Source organism: Trichogramma pretiosum, unplaced genomic scaffold (assembly GCF_000599845.2).
Source record: "Trichogramma pretiosum strain Unisexual culture from Peru unplaced genomic scaffold, Tpre_2.0 scaffold1, whole genome shotgun sequence".
NCBI lineage: Eukaryota > Metazoa > Arthropoda > Insecta > Hymenoptera > Trichogrammatidae > Trichogramma > Trichogramma pretiosum.
This window is the reverse complement of record NW_019641703.1, coordinates 5,940,515-5,961,308: the sequence shown is the minus strand read 5'-3', so window position 1 is coordinate 5,961,308 and position 20,794 is coordinate 5,940,515. Positions and strand designations below refer to the sequence as shown.

General features: G+C 37.1%; 3 protein-coding genes across 10 annotated transcripts in view; 2 read left to right on the top strand and 1 right to left on the bottom strand.

The window, feature by feature from the left end:
* The first annotated feature begins 1,411 nt into the window (after positions 1-1,411).
* On the top strand, positions 1,412-6,008 carry LOC106654124 (ras-related C3 botulinum toxin substrate 1). 3 transcript variants are annotated; one of them, XM_023462791.1, is made up of 5 exons: positions 1,815-2,097; positions 2,354-2,392; positions 2,608-2,733; positions 2,816-3,152; positions 3,262-6,008. In XM_023462791.1, the coding sequence occupies exons 3-5, from the start codon at positions 2,618-2,620 to the stop codon at positions 3,394-3,396; spliced, it is 588 nt and encodes a 195-aa protein (XP_023318559.1). In that variant the 5' UTR covers positions 1,815-2,097; positions 2,354-2,392; positions 2,608-2,617; the 3' UTR covers positions 3,397-6,008. The 3 variants fall into 3 exon arrangements, with proteins under 3 accessions (XP_014229331.1, XP_023318559.1, XP_014229339.1); XM_014373845.1 differs by lacking the exons at positions 1,815-2,097; positions 2,354-2,392 and adding an exon at positions 1,412-1,530; XM_014373853.2 differs by having other exon boundaries at positions 1,816-2,392.
* Positions 6,009-6,445: 437 nt separating this feature from the next.
* On the top strand, positions 6,446-14,681 carry LOC106657770 (ubiquitin carboxyl-terminal hydrolase 4-like). 4 transcript variants are annotated; one of them, XM_014379448.2, is made up of 10 exons: positions 6,447-6,732; positions 7,113-7,783; positions 9,025-9,402; positions 9,598-10,799; positions 11,108-11,380; positions 11,633-11,944; positions 12,731-13,030; positions 13,113-13,447; positions 13,524-13,642; positions 13,720-14,681. In XM_014379448.2, the coding sequence occupies exons 3-10, from the start codon at positions 9,042-9,044 to the stop codon at positions 13,896-13,898; spliced, it is 3,081 nt and encodes a 1,026-aa protein (XP_014234934.1). In that variant the 5' UTR covers positions 6,447-6,732; positions 7,113-7,783; positions 9,025-9,041; the 3' UTR covers positions 13,899-14,681. The 4 variants fall into 4 exon arrangements, with proteins under 4 accessions (XP_023318528.1, XP_014234934.1, XP_014234942.1 ...); XM_023462760.1 differs by lacking the exon at positions 7,113-7,783 and having other exon boundaries at positions 6,446-6,732; XM_014379456.2 differs by lacking the exons at positions 6,447-6,732; positions 7,113-7,783 and adding an exon at positions 8,146-8,679.
* Positions 14,682-16,236: 1,555 nt separating this feature from the next.
* LOC106653825 (follistatin-related protein 5-like) overlaps positions 16,237-20,794 on the bottom strand; it is a 170,711-nt gene continuing 166,153 nt past the window's right edge. For all 3 annotated transcript variants that reach the window (XM_023462726.1, XM_023462728.1, XM_023462727.1), the window contains 8 exons: positions 20,485-20,781; positions 19,748-19,869; positions 19,216-19,353; positions 18,924-19,139; positions 18,563-18,713; positions 17,625-17,825; positions 17,397-17,546; positions 16,237-17,304 (listed from right to left, as the gene is read on the bottom strand). In XM_023462726.1, coding sequence (XP_023318494.1) covers positions 17,075-17,304; positions 17,397-17,546; positions 17,625-17,825; positions 18,563-18,713; positions 18,924-19,139; positions 19,216-19,353; positions 19,748-19,869; positions 20,485-20,781 — 1,505 coding nt within the window. In that variant the 3' untranslated portion in view covers positions 16,237-17,074. The remainder of the gene's footprint in view (positions 17,305-17,396; positions 17,547-17,624; positions 17,826-18,562; positions 18,714-18,923; positions 19,140-19,215; positions 19,354-19,747; positions 19,870-20,484; positions 20,782-20,794) is intronic.

Sequence of the window (20,794 nt, the reverse complement as noted above, 5' to 3'; positions counted from 1 at the left end):
TAAAAAACACATGCGTGCGTCGACTGTCGAGTGTCGAGCGATCTGCGATACCATTGACGATATCAGCGCCTCTACAAACTCAAAGTGGCGGTCCGGATCTGACTCCTGACTTCCTGAGTTGCTGCAGCTGCACCTCTGAAAGGTACACAGGAGACAATTAAAAAGACAAGCAAAACTGAAAATGTTTGAATTCGTTGTAATAAGAATTTTTTCAATAATAGAAACCCAAGATGACACATAAAAATCATTCATGACCACGTAAGATCGGGAAAAAGTTTTCAATGCAATATATGTGATAACTTGAGTAGCCACATGAAAGTTCATTGGAAAAAGAAATAAATAACACACTATGTTATGTAATAAATATGCTGATGATAATGATCTATAGTAATAGGTCAAACCTCGAATTATTTTCTAAAAAAGTAAAACGATCACCTAAAACTTTAAAAAAAGTTAGAAAGAAAATTATATCGATTTTATAAATTGAATGTATGTTCTGTAACGTGACCCTTACTACATAGTACCTTTAGAAATCTTAATAAAAATCGGTAATTGGCTTTTTAAAACCAGTTGGAATAATAGATCATCTGTAGAACATTTAGAACAGTGTTAGAATATTACATAATTTTCAACAAAAATAAGTTCAAAGTTAACCGTGTAAACTTGAAATGCTCCGTGCAAATTAGTTACAAAAATGAAAGAAAAGTGCAAAAAGATTTTTTTTTAATTAAATTTACATTTATTTGCTTCATGTTTCAATGTTGCTTCTTTTATCAAGTTTATAATTAAATTTGTATGTACATACATTCGTGTATCAACGAACTACGCTATAGAGCGTACGAACATGAAAAGAAAAAAAAAGTTTTTAATCCACGAGTATGCAATTTTAAATAAAAACAACGTACCCATAAGAAAAAAACCCTTTTTTTTTTATAATGCCTTTGATTTTTTGTTGTTTTTTTTCTCCACTTTTGATAGCTTGTAAATGCTTTTTTTTATGTTGGTGGGCAAACTGTATTTTTTCAAAAAGCTGGGAAAATTATCCAGTGCATTAGAATTACATTTGTATACCTTCGACACAAGAGCATCTATTGTATACATCTCGCGGTCTCTCTCTCTCTCTCTCTCTCTCTCTTTAACTCTCGAGAGAATTAAGCATAAGCTTTTATATATATAAGTCTCGCTCGAAATAGCGAGTTTTAAATCAAAAAAAGAGATACCACTCCGCGAGTGGGAACGAAAAAATAAAAGGCGTAAGGAAAAAGAGAGAATTATAAAATACAAAGGTCGCCCGAGTCGGTGACTGGTGAGTTTGCGAGTGTGTGTTCGTGTGCTGATGTGCGCGTTTGTGTGTGCGACTGTGTGTGTACGTGTGTGCGAAACATTCTAAATACGACCCACGAGTCGCGAATAGTCATTGATATGTGTAGTCCGTCTGTCCCGTCTGTCTGGCGTTAAAGCTAATCGACTTGCATCGTTAATCTGCTTCGGCTCTGCGAACGTTGTGTCGCTCGTTTCATGGTGCACAAGGTAGATATATTAATTCAGATAACTATCGGAGCAATTTCGCAACGCGGTTCCCGCGAGTCATTGAAATCAATTCGTCGGAGTTTATAATATATATATACCAACTAACTGCAGCAGTCCTGGCTCGGTGCCTCATACACAAGGAGAAAAAAAAACACGCCTACTGTGTAATTATAGGTAGTAGTGGTATAGTGTACACCACACGCCAGATGTATATATGTGCATGTGTATAATGTGTTGGTATACACACACGCGCCGTGCAGTGACACGATAAAATTCACTTTGGAGCGCCTTACTAATATTTTTATTTTCCTTTTTTATTTTCGCCAAACGAAAAGCGCGTAAATAGCATTTGTCGTATATATATACGTGCGTGCGTGCCCGTGCTTATATTTACGAATATAGCTGTTCTGTGCAAAGCAGCAGCAGCAGCATCAGTAGCAGAGAGTCGTTCGCTCGAGCGTTAAGGCGTTTTTATAGGATCTTCGGAAATTCGTCTCTTTTTCGTGATAAATATAAACCTCGAATCGGTGCACACAGCTCGACGGCGGCTGCACGATTTTCGTATGTGTAAGAGACATTTGTGAACGTGCGAGGGAGACGGGCAGACACTTTAGGAAAGAGAGAGAGACTTTCATAGAGGAAAATAATTCATGCCTCTTCAGATTCAATGGCATTGTAAATATAGATCCGCTGTTTAAAGCAAATGTTCCATTGCTGCATATGTTTCTTTGCTCCTCGTCACTCTCATTCTCAACTGTACTTGAAGTTTCTGCAACCGCCAACTAGATACAAAAACATTGTGTATTTCGTTTAACTGTTCCAGTCCTTTGCACTTCTTACAATCTATAACAATAACAACTAGGTAAATATTCTATTGAAAATCTTGAATCTTTGTGATGTGCTTATCAACAAGCATCATTTATTACTTATATGCACAATTTATTTATTGTAGAGTAATTAAGAGAAGATAGCGTTGTGCATTTTTAAGATAGTTATACCAACCAAAGAAATTGTATATAGATTATAGCTTTGCAATAACAGCTCATTTTAATATTTTTTATCATTAAACTATTGCAGAAATTTCAAAATGAGTTCAGGAAGACCAATCAAGTGCGTGGTTGTTGGAGATGGTACTGTTGGAAAGACATGTATGTTAATTTCCTACACTACAGATAGTTTTCCAGGAGAATATGTGCCTACAGTGTGAGTTATCATTTCTAAAGTTGTATTGTAGTTAAGGAAATATTCTTACAGAACTGTATTTGTAAAATTAAATGGTTTTCAGATTTGACAATTATTCAGCGCCAACAGTAATTGATGGCATTCCAGTGAGTTTAGGCCTATGGGATACTGCTGGTCAAGAAGACTATGATAGACTTCGACCCCTTTCTTACCCACAAACAGATGTTTTTCTTATTTGTTTTTCTGTTACCAGCCCATCTTCATTTGAAAATGTAACTAGTAAATGGTATCCAGAAATTAAGCATCATTGTCCAGATGCACCTATTATTTTAGTAGGAACAAAAATTGATCTACGAGATGATAGGGAAACACTTACAGCTTTAGCCGAGCAAGGATTGAGTGCCATCAAACGTGAGCAAGGCCAAAAATTAGCTAACAAGGTAAATTAAAAGTGCTGATAATGTTTTGAAAGTACAAAGTTTATATCTTGTTTTGACCATGACATTATAGAACAATACTTTGATGTTAATTTTATCAATATTTTCACAGATTCGAGCAGTAAAATATATGGAATGCTCTGCCCTTACACAAAGAGGATTAAAACAAGTGTTCGATGAAGCTGTTCGTGCTGTATTACGGCCTGAACCTCAAAAACGTAGACAACGAAGGTGCAGTGTGGTATAAATTTTGAGTCAAGACTAAGTATACAAATGAAAATCGTTTTTTATCAAGTTAATTTAATCTTGATTTAATAGTTGAAAAGGGCACAAAATGAAGACTTATTTTGCTAATGTTACTGTTCAAATACTGTTTACCAGTTCAACTTTGTGTTTACTCTTTTTATGAATCTGTGCTAATCTTTAGGGTAACAACAATTCTACTTGAAGCACAAAGTATAAGAAATGATTATTAATGAATTCTTTCCTACTTTATATAATACTGCCATAATTAATATAAAAGAATTAATTTTTCTTGAAAGCCATGATTAAGACTCTCTAGAAAATGTGTACAATGATATTAAAATTTAATGATAACACAGAATATTAAAAATGTCAAAGTTAAGCATGTATTATGATAGTAGAGAAGCAAAATAGAGTTGTTGTTCACATATTATCGTTGTATAAAGCAGAATCACATTTTTATATTTAAATCAATTATTTGAAAACGTATAACTGTATTATTGACACAAAGCAAAACATTAGTGAAAGTAGATAAAAAAATACGAATTCAAATGACAAAAATATAAAATGTTTGCTAAATGACAGTCAGTGGCAGAAGTAACACGTTTGTCAGTCTACGAGTTACCTCATTAATGAATACTAATCAAAATAGAATTATAGATCATTATATGAATATGAAAAGTATGATAAAAGTTAAGCCACATAAAATTCAGTAGTCCGAGGTAAAAACTATTTTACATAAGTTTCATGAATGAACAAAACAAGTAATATGCAATGCCATAAAATATTGAAATGAATGAAAGATTCAATAGCCACTTGACTACTGAACAATCAAACGACGAATATTCCTTTATGTGCTATTTTTTATATATGATATTGATAAAAAAACATAGATTATGAACGAATTGCGAAAGGCGTGCCATAATGCTTTCCGATTGTGAAAATCAAGTATATAAGTAATGTTCAAACTTTGTTGCAAGGATAGCATGGTACTTCATCAATCTTATTTGAATGAAAAAGAAAGAATATGAATGAAGAAAGAATATGAAATGTATAAAAGAAAGAAAATTAAAAACTAACGATAATTGATGCTTGTTAGATGTGTATATAATGTAGTATAGAAAATTGAAAGAATCTCAGAGATGTAAAAGCTCTTTGACTGTGAATTTGAAATCTTTCAAAAAACATTGACTCAAATGTAAACGAACGATAAAACGAATTGATTGACTGAGTTTATAAAGTTCTTTAATATTTTGCAATTTTTAAAGACGTTGCTTTAAGTTCAGGCAGCTAAAATACTCAATATGAAACATCGACTTATATAAGTAATTTTTGTAAAACCAGATTTCGGGTGATTAAGAAAACTAAATAATTTCCATACACTTTTGTGTAAGAATTTGATTTTTCAGTATAAAATTATTCCGAATCTGATATTTTTTAAGATAACAAACAGCCATATTCAACGTCACTTTAGAATTAATTTGAAGTTGGATTTTTTCACAAAAGTTATAAGCTCTTGATACTTTATTTAGATTTAAATTTGCAGCTATTTTAAATATATTAGATCAATTGTTTAGAATTTATATTACAAAAAAAAAAATATAAATAGCAATGTTTAATATCAATTGCTACCCAACCAAAGTAATGTTTCACAATTTTATTTTGTTCGCTTAACATTTTGTGCACGACCCTTATTATACTGAATGTATTTAAAGATTTTCTCATTGAGTAAAAATTGTCAAAATTTGATATCATCTAGTCACTAAAATCAATTTCTGACAATTTTTCTTTTATTCCTCGAATTATATATGCTAACTAAATTAAGGGAAGTGTACTAAAATAAGCCGATAAAAATCAAAACTGAAAAGTTGATCTTCATTATGTATTGTACAAACTTCAAGAAAAGTTTCGTAATTTTTCATAATTTCGTCAACTTTATTACACTAACATTAAGGTGAAATACAGCCGACTTCTAAAGAAATTATCCACTTGCGCAAAAGTAATCTCATATGTTATTTCATAATTACTCTTTTTATTTTAAGTATTGTGAGTGCGATAAATATAATTGCTATAAATATTTCATTATGTAATCTTACTTTTTACTCAAAAAAAGAAAAAGAAAAAATAAGTAAGTTATTTTTTCAACTTTTTTACGTATACAATATTCTTTGTGCAAAGTCAACAAACAAAAATTGCAGATACTTTGTTCTTGGCTTTCGTGATTTATAAAATATAAAAGCATTATACAAAGTTTTGCGCGCTTAACGAATCTCGGATGATTTCGATGAAATACTCAATTATATAAGCGTATAAAATATATTACATTATTAAATTTTGTAAAATCGACGACGCAACGCGTCTGCCAATGTTGTAAAAGACTCGCATTGTTTATGATTTTAATACCTCGAAATGTTCGCTTTACTTCTCACAGCGAGGATGTAGACAAAATGAGAAAATTAAATTTTTTTATCGATGGTATGGAAAGAAAGAAGAGCTACGCGCTAAAAGTGCACACATGACCAGGATGAAACGAAGAAACATTTATTTTTTATTTGAAAAACTGTACTTTGAAGGAAATTTTCCTATCGTAATAAATTTCTAACATCGACTCACGTACACGTCGACCCCATTTATTTATTTACGATTTTCAGCCCTCCCTGTTCTTTTTTTTCCAATCAAAATTCGCCCGTCGAACGGGGGGTAGCAAACTACCGTTTCAAAAAGCTGTGGCAGCTGTAAAGTGACGCATAATGATTTCTGTGGGCAACGCTAGCCGAATTTCCGGCGCTACCATCCAGAGATCTCTCGACGCGCGCGTTGATGAACCATCTAAAGAAAAAAAAAATAACTCGTGTCTCCGAGCTTTTTTTCTTTCCGTCTCTTTCTTTTTCTCGTACTGTACATTCGTACTATATATCGCGCGATGGCCTGGTGCGGCGACGGCGCGCGCATATAGTGCAAACCTCGCGCAGGCCAGTGGTGGAGTTCACGCGAGCGAAAAACTGTACGATATTCGCGCACAGCAGGCGATCTACCGTGTGCGCGACAACTATATAACAGCAGCAGTCTCTGGATTGCTCCGAGCTGCTGACTGGCCCTCTTTTCTCGTCATTGACCTCGACGTCAGCACATTTATAAAAGAGAGATCTCTGCCGCGGAGCAGCAGCTATCGTTGCATTATTACAATTTACACTGCCTTGGTGCACTCGCGCGAGTGTGAGTGGTTCTTCGTAATATAGCTGTCTGTCTACTGCTGTGTGTGTGTGTGTGCAATTCCACGCGCATTACATGCATTGAAAACGATTGAGATCATCGCGAGGACGGCTTCGTTAACAATCATGTACGTACACACACCATCATTTATAATAATAAATAAATAGCGTAAAAATGAGCCGAAGAGAAAAAGCAACCGTCCCGCTCTCCTCCGCGCGATATCGTTTTTGCAATGGACGATTCGCGAACGTCGATGAAACCAGTCCTCGAACGTGAATTTTTTTCGTTCGTTCTCATTATCAAATATGCTCTCCTTTTTCTCGTTCACTCTCTCTCTCTCTCTCTGTAAATCATCTCTTTTTTATGTGTTCGCGCTCGCTCGTTCGGGCGCGCTCGTGTGTGTGTATCTTTTTTTTAAATTCGCTCATACTCATATCGCAGCCTGTTCCTTTTTTATTTTTTTTTTAATTTTTGCACGTTACATGTTGTTTCTCCATTCAATTATAGGTTGACGACGAGACGACGGAGGACTGCGAGCGGGTACATTTGTCGTAGTGGTCTGCGCCGTAGTGGTGGTGGTTGTTGCGCTGGTGGTGGTAGCGGTGAAGAATTATTATGTGTCTCATCATCACTCGCATCGCGGAGATCAGCAGCAGCAGCAGCAACAGCACGACCATCAACGGCGACAGCGGCAAGCAGCGGCAGCAGCAGCAATGGCGGAATTAGAATACATAACGCGATTTAACTTAGGCATCGCCGTCGTTGTCCACGTCGTTCTACGTTGATTAGAAAAAGGAGAAGAGGAGACGACATACGCACGCACCGCTGCTCTCTCGCTCTGGCTGCCTCGACGTCGCTTCTTTCCTCTCACGTAAAATTTCACGCACTCGCCTCGATCGCGCGATTCTATCTCGCGAATATATAAAAAGAAAAACGAAGAATCACGGGTGGAACCCTACCCCGGATCGTTATATTTTATATATTCAAAAGCGAGAACCATATCGTGCGCATCTCGCTCTCTATCGCTCTCTCGCCGCTGCTGTTGCCACTGCTTTTTAACGGAAAAAAAGGGAGCCGCAGCTGACCGAGCAGACGAATCATCCTTGCGACTCGCGGGGGACAAGGACCGTCGACGCTCTTGTGCGAAAATTGCGATTTGCAATCGTCGTCGTGCCAAGGTTGGTGGCAAAAAATTTTTTTTTTGTTATTATTTTTTCATACTTCTCGAAGCACCCTTCTCTCTTTCTCGCGGCAACGTCGCGCGACGCGATCGCGATGTGCGATTAGATGCGCGCGCTAAAGCCAATCGAATCGATCCCGTATTAGTGTTTTATTGCTCGATTATCTCGTTCTATTTTTACATTCGATCCGTATGGCTCATCGATATACCATATTTACATGATGAGGCCAGGTTCTTTCGCGGATTCGGTCGAAGACGGTTATGCCCCGAAGCCGAGTGGGAATAACCTGTTCGCGCCTTTTTTTCTTTTCTTTTTGGAGCCACGTGCGCAACTGCCTAAAACTTCTCGCCACGGCACAAGGCCTGTTACGCGTTCGAGATTTTATTCGTCATTTTTTTTTTTTTTGTAATCGCGATATCATCGTTCATTTATTTTTGCCACTTTCCACTGACAAAAAACGTTCATCCTATCGATTCTTTTGTCAAAGTGGCACGGGAGAATTAGTGTTGAATTCTCGGGCTAGCGCGAGAGCGAGTGCTCCGATTTTCATATAAAGGCCACACGTGTTGCTCACCTCTCTCTATCTCTCTCTCTTTCTCACTCGCTCGATGGCCTTGTTCCAGTGATAAAGAGCCAGTTTTCTATGTAAGCTAGTTGTGATTTTCATTTTTTGTTATAAAAAACGCGCTTCGTTACGTCGACGTTTAATGACAAATCAGAAAGCGAGCTCGCTCGTCGTGTGCAACTCCTCCGGTAAAAAGAGAGACACGCTCGGTGTCGCGTTCGCTGCCTGCCTGCCTCTGCATCTGCGTGCGCGCCGCGTTGCTCTTGCATTGTAAAAGGTGCGGTTGTCGCAAGCCAGCCAGCATACGCGGCGCACAGCTGCAGAATTCGTAAGTGGTTATCGTTGCTTCATTCGTTCATTTTCTGCCTACTCATTCATTCTGTTTGTTGACACGTTCATTTCGCGACCGAGACGCTTATTTCACTCGAATTCTCACGTACGCATATTTTTTCTGGTCAATAACGAGGAGATTTAACCCGATGGTAACCTTTATTATTGGTTAGGTTAGTGATCCTTTGAATCTCCTACAGTAATTACATGGTTTTCCTGTCTATTCTGAATTTTTAAGAAAATAGATCTCAAGAACCTTGTAACATACAGTTTTAAAAATTATTTATTTAATATGAAAAATTGTGGCTCTGTAAAAATGTTCTTAATCAATGTTCATTTTTAGGACAAAGTCAAATCTGAATGGAAGAGTCAAATTCTTTTCCGGAAAGTAGAGTTGATGCTCTACTAATTCCGGAATATCCTGAAGCCGATGAGGTAATGGAACTTGGGGAAATTAGTCCACTGACAACTTCTCTGGATCATCACTTGATCATTAAAGATCAATCGCCAAAATCTGAAAAGATGGGTGTCGAAAACAATTGGGGAGAAGCGAATGGCCCTGATGTATCTACACTAGATTTGCCAGTGTTTGGACCTTTTCAAGAGTTTCCTAATAAATCATGCGAATCAACTGATTATTACCAACAAAATGGAAAACATGAAGATGAAGGAAGTGTATTACATTCACAAAGAAACAATGATGACACCCAAGAACGAGTTGGTATGTTAAGTTCGAGCACAAGCACTTGAACCATGTACAATTTTTTTATTTTGCATGCCGTATTTATTTTGTCAAAGAGAAACTTCATATTCCATTTCAAAAGTTTTCCATATGAATATTAAGTTGTCGCATTGTTTAAACACAGCAAATAGATTTTCTGTTATCAGAAATAATCTTTGATATGTGTTTAAATAGCTGGCGTTTGTGGCCTTCACAATCTTGGCAATACTTGCTTCATGGCTGCTGGGTTACAGTGTTTAACTGCAACACCGACAGTGCAACACCATTTTCTCCAATTACAAGAAAATAGCGAAAAATTACCTCCGCCAGGAACATTGATGAGCAACTTTAGCTTTTTACTAAGTGAAATGTGGTCAGGAGCACATGATGTGCTTCATCCCACTGAGTTCAAAAAGGCACTTGGACTTCATCATTCTCAATTTAAAGACTATAGACAACATGACTGTCAAGAATTTTTAGCCTTATTATTAGATAGTCTCCATGAGCAAATGAATTTAGCTAAAACAAACAATAGTTGCTATGTGCCCAGCGCAACTGCCACATCTGCCAGTAGTACTATATGTACAGATATTAATTTGAATTCTAATGATGATTTATACGCTTTAAGGACTAGTAGCATAACTGCTTCTAATGTCTCCAAATTTATGGATCAACTTGATGATGGTCCACCATCATTTGAAGATGGTCCAAATAGTCCAAATATTACTATGGCTGGGTCACCAAAAGACTCTCTAGACGACATGGACAGTACAGCTAACTCAGCTCGAAGTTCACCTATGGATATAGATGAAGAAACATTAGATTCAGAAGACATTGGTGATCACCGTACCAGATTCATTCATAATGACATGCGCGATTTGTTAAACGATGATGCTGAACTCGAAAAATATATTGAAAAAAATGCCAAAACAAGCAATACCAATTTTCTCATCACGTCAGAGGATTATAACAACGGAATTTGCTATGATTCTCAAAAATTTCCAAAAGATAATAATCGAAGAATCCCATTAGAAAATGCCAATCTCACTGAAAATCATGACTTTGACAACAAAAGCATCTGTACCAAGCGAATTAAAGAAGTGAACTGCGAGCGTGACCATTGTAATAATTCTGAATGTGGTGTAACAAGCACTGTAGAAAATGAATGTGAAAGTAGATTAGAAAAAAGTAATGTGAAGCGCAGGCGTCTCGCGGACCTTGGGAAAGTTTATAAACCAGATGGGCTGGAATCCATTGTATCACAAAACACTCAAAGTAATGAGAATGGGGCTATAGCACTGGAAGATGAAGTTGAAGCTGACAAGCATTGGTCGAAACATCTAGAAGAAAACCGTAGTATTATAGTTGATACCTTCCAGGGTCAGTTTAAAAGCACGGTAAGCCCTCAATTATTACACAATGCAAATATTATAATAAAGATTTTTTATAAGTTATAAATGGAGATTACGTCGGTATGTGACTGATATAACCAAGGTTTACATCGTAAAATATCTCCAAGATCAAACACAATCAAATCCTATTCACTTTTGTTTACATCAAATTTGAATTTCAGAGAATTGTGACATTATCATTATTTGATCATTTTCTTTCTTCTTTCAAATTTTCTTGAGATGTTTATTTTTAAGTTTTCTTCTCCTAAAATGAATTCAATATCTTAATAAAATAAATTACATTTTGTTTACAGGTGGTGTGTGAAGCATGTAAACACGTTTCCATGACTTATGAACCATTTATGTATTTATCAGTCCCATTGCCACATGCAATGGAAAGACAATTCAGTGTAACATATGTTTCTGCAGATGGTACTCAACCGATTCATTGTGTGATAACACTTAATAAAATGCAAAAACTTAAAAATCTTAAAATGGAATTGGTGGAGATGCTGGACAAAAAAGACGTACGTTTGTCAGACATAGCATTGGCTTTGGTTTTTGCTCATCATGTTTCCAAAATTCTGGTAAGAAAAGTTTGAAAGTAATATATTTAGTGATAATTGGAGGGTTTAGAAGGTGGTATGCTCGATAGTTATAGACTGCCGTCGATACTGCCCTCCCATATTATTATAACTTTGGTAGAACATTTTTGTGATTGAGAGTTTAATTACAAAGCTACATTCCAAAGTACATTTTTTTAATAATTAATTCAAGTATTGCAATGATGATTGTTTAGTTGTCTTAAGAGTTTACATTAACGTGTCATGTTTTTATAGGACGAAAATATGCTACTACGAAAAGTAGATGATACCAACCGTTCAATTTATGCGTTTGAATTATCTTCGCCTCCGCAACCATGGGGTATCAATGGATCTTCGTCCGAGTATCATTGGAGTTCAGTTTCTAACAGTTTTGAATTGTTGAGTAAACCTGGAACTTCGAATGGAATTTCACCATCTAAATCACTCAACCCAAATGATGCTATAGCTGAAGACGTGTGCACAATTTGTCTTGATGAAAACAATGACGATCTCAAAAAGCACACAAACGAAGCTTGCACATTAATTATTTGCGATTCTTGTATTGAGGTATGTTTTTTCATATAATTCTTCAAAAATTTTTCATATACAAATTTTTTATAAAATAGATCATTTTATTCACAAATATTAACGCTTTAAATGCGGAGTCTTCATGCTCAATACTCAATGATGAAAGTGGCAGTGTCAATCTCGCAGCAGGGGTGTACACACAGGTACTTAGTTACCTCAAACCTCACCTCGGGAAGGTCTGAGATAAGGTCATAATATATGCTCTAGACGGGCAATGTCTTCAAAGGCATGCGCTGGAACCAGAAATTCCTCGGGGGTGTCGAATAAAATATTTTTATCGCCTGGGATGCTCATGTAATGTGCGGAGGTGTGATGCCGCCCGAGATGGAAGCTGGCGTGACCCGCATTTTTAGTTCAATCTGCGAGCCTCTTCGGTAGTTGGAGTTTTCTGGCTACCGATTGGAACTCAATTCAGACTAGTCTGACACTGTCACGCCACTGAGAGTTTTTATGGCATGGCACTAATATTAGTTTTTTAAATTATTTATTTACAATATTTATAATGGCTCAACTTTGTTTCAATAGGATTTCACTTGACATTTATTTTTTATTAATTGATGATAGTTCTCAGTTAAAAAATGTATTTCATTCAAGTTTTTTTCACAACCTTTATTGGTTTTCATTTATTATTATTGAATTTGTATCACTATTATATATTTTATTTGTATTTGCAAATCTTAAGATTATCAAATTCATAATTGTCAAATTACTGTGAAATGAGCTAAAATGGGATGAAATACTAAAAATGGTTTATTACCTCAACAGAGCTACTTCAAGAGTGGAAAAGAGGAGATAATGAAGTGTCCAGTTTGTTCTAAAGACATGACGAGAAGCGATTTTGTGAAGGTCCAAGACCAAAAACGACTTCCTAAAGTACTTCTTGTGCCATTTGTCATGCGTCATGACATCGATGAAGGATCCAATAATAGCAAAGAAACAAAACTTTTTGGTGACATTAGGCTTTTTAGACTAACGTCAAGAATCGACGCAAAGGTTATCTACGATACTGTCAATACTTTTGCTCCCAAGGATATACCCTACACGGTTCATTTTGTCAATGCTGAGGTTAGTTCTCAATTTCACTTTATTTTGAGAAATGTTTTCAATTTCAAAGGTAAAATAAAACTGGTTTTCTTTCATATTTCAGGGCAATCGATGCTCTAGATGCATGTTCTCGTCGCATTGCACCGGTTGTCAAGTGCCAGAAAGCGGCGAGGTTACCTTGTCATCTAGTGATACATTGGCTGTGCGCTATGTTGACCAATTACCACAAATTCCACCACCTATCGAGCACGAAAGTGTCAAAACTCTAAGACCAATTACAATTCTCTCACTGTATGATTGTTTGCAAGCATTTAGTCAGAGTGAAGTTTTGGATTCTAATAATCCTTGGTTCTGTCCCAAATGTGAAAGAAATCAGTGTGCTACAAAGACTATGACTGTTCACAGATATCCCAAGTTCCTTATAGTTTATCTTAAACGGTAAAATTTTTCATTCTAATATTAAGTCACGTTTCTCTAAAGTTTAATTTTAATAATATTTTGCATTTTATTTTAGATTCATATATCACGATCGAGTGAGTGTAAAATTGGAAGATAAAGTGACTTTTCCTCTGGTTGGTTTAAACTGTGGAAAACATCTTTATGATCTCTATGCTTGTGTTTGTCATTATGGAAGTGAGTCTCAAACATGTTGATGTTGAATTAACGAAATTCTCAAAGCATTAAAAACTAATCATATTGTTACAATGTAGGTATCTCTGCTGGACATTATACTGCCTATGCCAAGAATCCTGAAAAAGATATGTGGTATCATTACAATGACGACATATGCAGCAGAAAAAAGCCGCAAGAAGAAGATTTCAGTAAAGCATATATATTGTTTTACCGCCGTCAAGAATCGAATATCAAACAGTGCAATATAAGTGTTTGAAAAAAGAAATACTCATTTTGACTGGACCTATGAAAGAACATTAAAAAGTAACGAAAAGAATCCTTGGAGGAAAAAGTGTTTAACTCATGATATGTGTAAAAAGATTACAGGAATATCTTTCAAATTTGTTGGCTGTGTATATGTGTATGAGTGACTAGAACTATGTATTTACATTACAAGGGATATATCACTTTATTTTTTCACCTATGTGGTCTTCAATTAATTTAAATGTATAACACTTTTGTTTGAAACGCGAGGTGATGATTGTTGGAAATTTTCTTGTAAAGACTGGTCGATTATTTAGAACATTAATTAAATATTTACTGCGGTTATATTAACGAAAAAAACAAAACCGTCTTACGTTATGTGTCTATAATTATTTTTTATTACTTTATATATAAGTAGCATCATATGTGTAAAACTTCTGATTTAAGTAATAATTTGCAATCGTGCAAAATGTATAAAATGTAATTAAATGTACGCGTATTTTATCGAAAATGTTGCATCGCTTCATTTGTAGTGTTTCCTATGGAACTCCTCGCACTTTGTTCCTTTTTAAACGGTATTCTTATTTTCGTATTGCCATGGCTCATGATTTTAGCGAGCGAGTTTTAATCGTTTTTATCGATTCGATGAAGAAATACAAAAAACATTTCACATGATTATCATCTAGTGATCATCATTTTCGAGTACCAAAAACCTCTGAATTAATTTGAGGACATTGTAAAATACAATCTTGTTAAGTGAACGAATTTATTAAAAAATGAACCATAAACCTCGAAATATTAGTTCTTTTTACTACGCATTTCTATACCATCAACTATCTATAAAATCATATATATATTTAAAAAATTAAAAGAGATTTTTAATAATTAACGATTTGAGATACGATCACATGTACTTTTATTACAAGGAATGTTTTTAACAATCACACATTAAATATACATAATTATTGTGTTGTTACAAGCTAAAACGGTTCTTAGCGTGTCAGTCAGGTAAGTTCGATGAGTAAACAATTAATAAGTTGCGTTTTCTTTATAATTGATGCAGTTATCGTTTAGATACATTCTTTTCCGATTGTAGAAACTAAATGTAATTATAGGTGATTCGTGCCTTAGAACTTAAATCTTTTCAATGTATGATTTTCGTACAAGTTTGAGTTTTTTATTTACATGTACTTGAGCGATTCATGAAATAACGAAATACCATATTTTACGTGAATAATTTATACAAACTTATATATATCGATATCTATATTAGTGGCATGCACACGTGACTAGTTGAAAATCTTGAACTTTCTCAGATATAGTTGATAACATCTTGAATAAGATGATCAACCTTATCTTATACACAATTATTTCATCGTGGGTTTCCTAATGCGTCTTACGTTTTAATGCGTTTATGTATAAGTCTTTCCTTCATAAATATATATATGTATAATAACTATATATATATTTAATTTTGGTTTCGGCTTCAAGCTAATTTATTTACGATATACCAATTGTATGGCAAGTTTGTTTTATTATTTTTATCTATATTTTCAAACATTAACGGCTTTTTCAGCCTTGCAAAAAAACTTGGTAGATCTATTTGTTCTATATTTCTGCTTATTTAAAAAATTCGATTTCTTTCGAAATTCCTCTATTTTTATTCGTACCAGATGGAAAATCTCAAAAACTTAAAAATATGATCCATGAATCAATGCTTGAGACTTTCCAGGGTTTTCTGGATGGCTTTAAATTTTTAAAAACTGTTTTTACGTACATACGTAATCGATCGCATTATATTCATCCTGGATATGGATATTTAACATTAATAAAATAATTCTTTGCTTTTGTACACATTGCTAACGCTAGCTGGTTAATATTTTTTTTCATCGCTTCTTCAGATATTTCAACTGGTAGTACACTTGTCCAGTTGAGAGCTCATATATACTTTATGTTTTGGACAATCTTCGTTACATATCATTTTGATGCGACGGAACTTTACGAGACTCTCATGAGCTGTAAGCTCAAATTCTCGATTTTTTATCTTCAAGCTTAGCATAATGAGAGTATTGAGTATAAAATTAATTATTTTCTTATATAATTTTTTTTCAAAGATCCCATTCTACTCTGAATAGACGAACTCAGTCGTACAATTATTAATACTTATAATAATTATTCAGAACGCAATACCCTCGATTTGATACATTTTTTTGTTAAATTCACATTATATAATCAACAATCATTCTAATAAATATTTATTACGAGTAAATATAAATTTCTTCATTTTTATTTTTAAAGTTTTTCTTTGATAAATTTCAGTTGAATTTAAATTTTTCTCACGACAACCAATATTGAAAAATATACCCTATATCTTACATTATAATATTCATTTATCTGAAAGTCAAGACTCATAAGAAGTATTATGCAGAGACAGACGAAGGAATATACCGAGAAACTAAACGATACAATTTCTTTAGTCAAATAGGAAATGCTATATCGTCACATAACTTTTTTATAATATAATCTACAATTATAAATATATTATACTCGTAATAATGCTAAGTAGTTTTATCCCTAATTATTGTGTATGGCGTGTGAGTGTGTGGATACAGAACATGCGTGTCCGACGACGGGTTTTATGCACATTAATTAGTTGCGATACGAAAACAGCGATACAGTCATATTGGCCTCGCGACCACTTTACACAATACGTCCATTCAAGGTAATTGTTTCTTTTTTCTTTTGGTTATTGAGTATGGTACACGTTTCATTATAGTGATTAGGAAATATGTTGGCTTTTTTGGCGTTAAAATTTTTTGGAAAAATCAAATCACGATTTTTCGTCTAAAGTTGATCGATGTAGTCGACAGCTATGCGCGATTCCTCGCCACGAGAACCAAGTTCTTTTGGTTTGCAGACACAACTTCGTAAAAAATATTAGGTTTGTATTGTTACAGATAATTATTATCGAAAGTATTGCACTTCATGAAATTATACATGAAAATTCCTACGTTCAAAAAAAAAAAAAAAAAAATCAAGGAGTGACATTTGTTCCAATCATGTTGTTTTTTTTAAAGTCATTCGCATTTAGAAAATAAAATCTCTCGTCGATTCTTTTAAGATACGTGATGTCAAAATCAAAGTAAAAGTGCATTTCTCGCGGATTAACAAGCTTTATGGAGTGGGTGCCTAATGCGTCGGCAGCGTGAACCAAACGACGATGCTAGGATGTACCAGGCCGCCAATTTCACAGTTGACCGTGCGCGTTTCGCCGTTGAGCACGAAGAGAGCCTCGTTCGACGGACTGACCATGTATCGGCCGAAAACACCGCTCTGCACGATTGGCCTGTTCGGTTTGCCCCATTTGGCGTACATGACCGGCATGGCTTTGCCCACGCCCGTGATCATCTCCACTTTGCCTGTCGGATGAAAGAAAAAAGACAAATAAATCAATTTGTGCATTATTCGGTATAACAATCAAAAATAATTCTCAACGCAGCGTTCAACGTACCCGAGGCTAAATTAAGAAATAGTATATCCTCTTTATTGTCCATCGACGAAGCGTACAGATCGTAGCCGTGCGTAGTCTGCGACGGGTAGAAGGTGATGTCGCTGATGTTCAGCGTCGTTTTCACGTCGAACGCAAAGTTCAAACCAGTTGCTGCGTGTAAAAAATAAACGTAATGATTGTATAAAGATATGCTCTGCGATGAAAATTTTATACGGCTCGTGTACTCACGCAATATCTCCTCGACGATGAGAACGACGCTGTTGTCGCGTCGATCGATCGTCACGAGATGCCTCGAGTCCGGCGACACGGTCGGTCGACCCAGTAGCTCGGGTTTATGCCCCAGCACGGTATCGGTCACGTAGTCGAGTAACAGCTGACCCGTCGGTCGGCCCGTTATCGGCTCCTCGCATTGCAGTATCACAAAGCCATCTGAATTGATCATTCAAATTAGTTCTAATTTTTTTTTTACGAAGAATACATAGCAAAAATAGATCGTAGAGATGTGTGCTAGCGTTACGAAACGTCGCGTCGTTTTGCATTTATAAGACTGCTTGTGCAACTACATAGCGCGTTGCAAGCTTGATTATGTACCGAATCTATTTGCATGGATCCTCGCATGCGATACTGTATAACACTAACTGTTACCGGGATAAACGAGAGAAATCGCGCTAGTTTCTTAAGGGCCGTAGAAACACTATAGTTTATGTAAGGTGTGCTGCGCCAGTGCATCGTATACGTATTTGTGTACACGCTTACAACGGGTATAACAAAATTCAGCCAGCATGCGAGCAAGAGCCAAAGTTGTTTTACCCCCGCTTGCGCTGTTTAAACTTCTATGTATGTGTATGTGGTGTACGACGTTGACGATGCGAGTAACAGCCGCGCGTGAAACATCGTATACGAGAAGCCCGCAGCTAGTCACGTAGTTGACCCCATTGCTCGATTCCTTATTTTTTATTTATTTATTTTCATCGGCGCTTCTATTTTTTTAATGCGATATAAAACTGGATCCATTTGCCAATGAATCGACGACGATGGATAGTAATTTAATTTACATTTTTTCTCGGATCCTTTTTTTCATTTTTCCAAGAGGCATTTTTTCCTCGAAAGATATCGCGAACAAAAGGTAAGGTAAATTACGATTTTTCGGTCGTTCATATACTTACACAATGCTGGAAACTGTATGTGGACCGGAACGCAGTTGTAGGGCGCAAGATCAGCGCTGCGAGTGTATCTCATATTGGCCAGATCGAGCTTGTACATGCCCCGCTGGTTCGTGTGCGTCACGTATCCGTACTTGAAAGCGTGTCCGATATCCTGGTCGGAATACATGTACGTTACACATAGATGTCCTCTGTATTACAATGCATCGATCGATACGACGATTTTTCAAATATAATGGCGACGTGCGCGCACGAAAGAATCGGTCGTGGAATTTTTAGCATACGTCATACGTGCAACATTATATTCGAAAGGCGATGCATCGGAGTAAAAAATGAATCATGTCGCGTGACGACGATGCGTTACCTGCGGGTCGGGAATGTAGAGTCCGCGCACAAGATCGAACTGTCCGTCGATGGGCTCGGGATGCACGGTTCTGTGCTTCTTCTTCTGCGCCGCGTCCCTGATCACTTGTATTGTCTTGACGCCCATGTCGGTCTCGCTGCGCCAATTCAGCACCCAAACTTGATCCAAGTCCGGCACGTACTGCAACTCCACCGGGTATTTGTCCGTCGTGACGACCTGCGAGCACGCGTGCGCAAAACTCGTGATTATTTATTTTTCCACGATATATCAAGCGCGATCGTCGAGTACTTACGTCGACAACGACCATTTGAATTTTGCTAATAATGAGAATACGATCTTTTTCAGGCTGCGACACGTAGACGTAACGATTGGCTACGTTGATCGCTCGACCCCAAGAACAAGGCACTCCTTTTTCAGCACACACGTATTCCTGATTACGAGCAACAGCAGCAACAGCGACAAAAAAAAACATTCAACGTTATCGTGGAAAATTTTGCCAAAGTACCATCAGCGCGGGATTGAAAAAAAAAGAGAGCAAGAGAAGAAGAAAAAGAGACACCGTTTCGTTCGAGCAACTCACGGCAATGCAATTTGACTGTGCTGCTGGTAGAATTTTTGTCGCCGTCGTATAAACGATAGCATTCAATTAAGGGTATTAGAATAAACGTGACTCTCTCTCTTCCTTTCTTCCTTGCCTTGCGCGTATAGAGTTAGTTAACTTTTATCGCGCAAGTAGGATAATTTGCTCGGTCGATCGAATAGACTCGTAGAAAGCAAAAAAAAAAGAAAAAAACCAGCTAGTATAGCGAGCAAAAAAGCAGTACCTGCGTTCCAGGTATAATGTCAGTCGACTTAATTTGATGATACAATCGGCAAGCTGACGGCTCGTAAACCGATATGCCCCACTCGTGAAAGGCGAAAAAACGTCGCTCCTCGCTCGGGGCGGCTGTAACACACACAGAAAAAAAACCATCATTATATGCTTTGCGTGTAAATTGCATTCGTGTGAGTATTTTCGGAACGAACAGGGGGGGTTGACGAAATTGATCGCGCGGACATAAATAACGTTAAAAGTTAACTGGCCGTCGAAATTGGAAAGTGTGCTCTCGCATCGGAGGAGTAGTGGAATATCGAGGCGAAAAATCGTGCCCACGCGACATGTGCGAGCGCGCGCGCGCCTGCCAAGAAAAAGCACGCACACAGGGCAAGGGGCCAAATTCTCTCGCTCCAAGCTCGATTTTTCCTCCGTGAAAACGCTTCTTAATCTCCGTCGCCCTGTCTCGATTAGCGCGCCACCGGCTATATGGTACAGCAGCTCCGTGCACGCGCTGTCTCTGCACCGCTGTAACGTCGTGAATCACTTCGGAGGTAGTGCAGCGGTAGCTCTTAGTCTTCCGCATGGCGAGATTTTTCAACTTCCACGCGCAGCTCCGATCTTTCTTCACTTTTTTCTCTCCACTCCGTGATCCATTAGCGCGCGCATACGTTTAATCCAGCGCGTGTATATATATGAGCGTAATATATCTCGACACACACTTTGATGCGACGATAATATACTCACTGGGCGTCGGCTGCTCCTGGACCACGAGACTGCTGATGTCCCGAGTGACGCCGCCGACGCTGCTGGCCTGGCACATGTAGGCGCCCGTGTCGGCGTAGCCGATGCCGCGTATGACGAGGCGCGTGCCGTTGCCGACCACCTCGTACTTGCGGCCCTCGCTGCGCTGCTGCAGCGGCTCGTCGTTCTTCAGCCACTCGACTCGGGGCAGGGGCTCGCCCACCACGTGGCAGCGCATCGAGGCCTCCTCGCCCGGACGCTTCGACTGTAGACGCGGCGTGACTCGTACCTCGGGGATGGCTGTGCGTATATG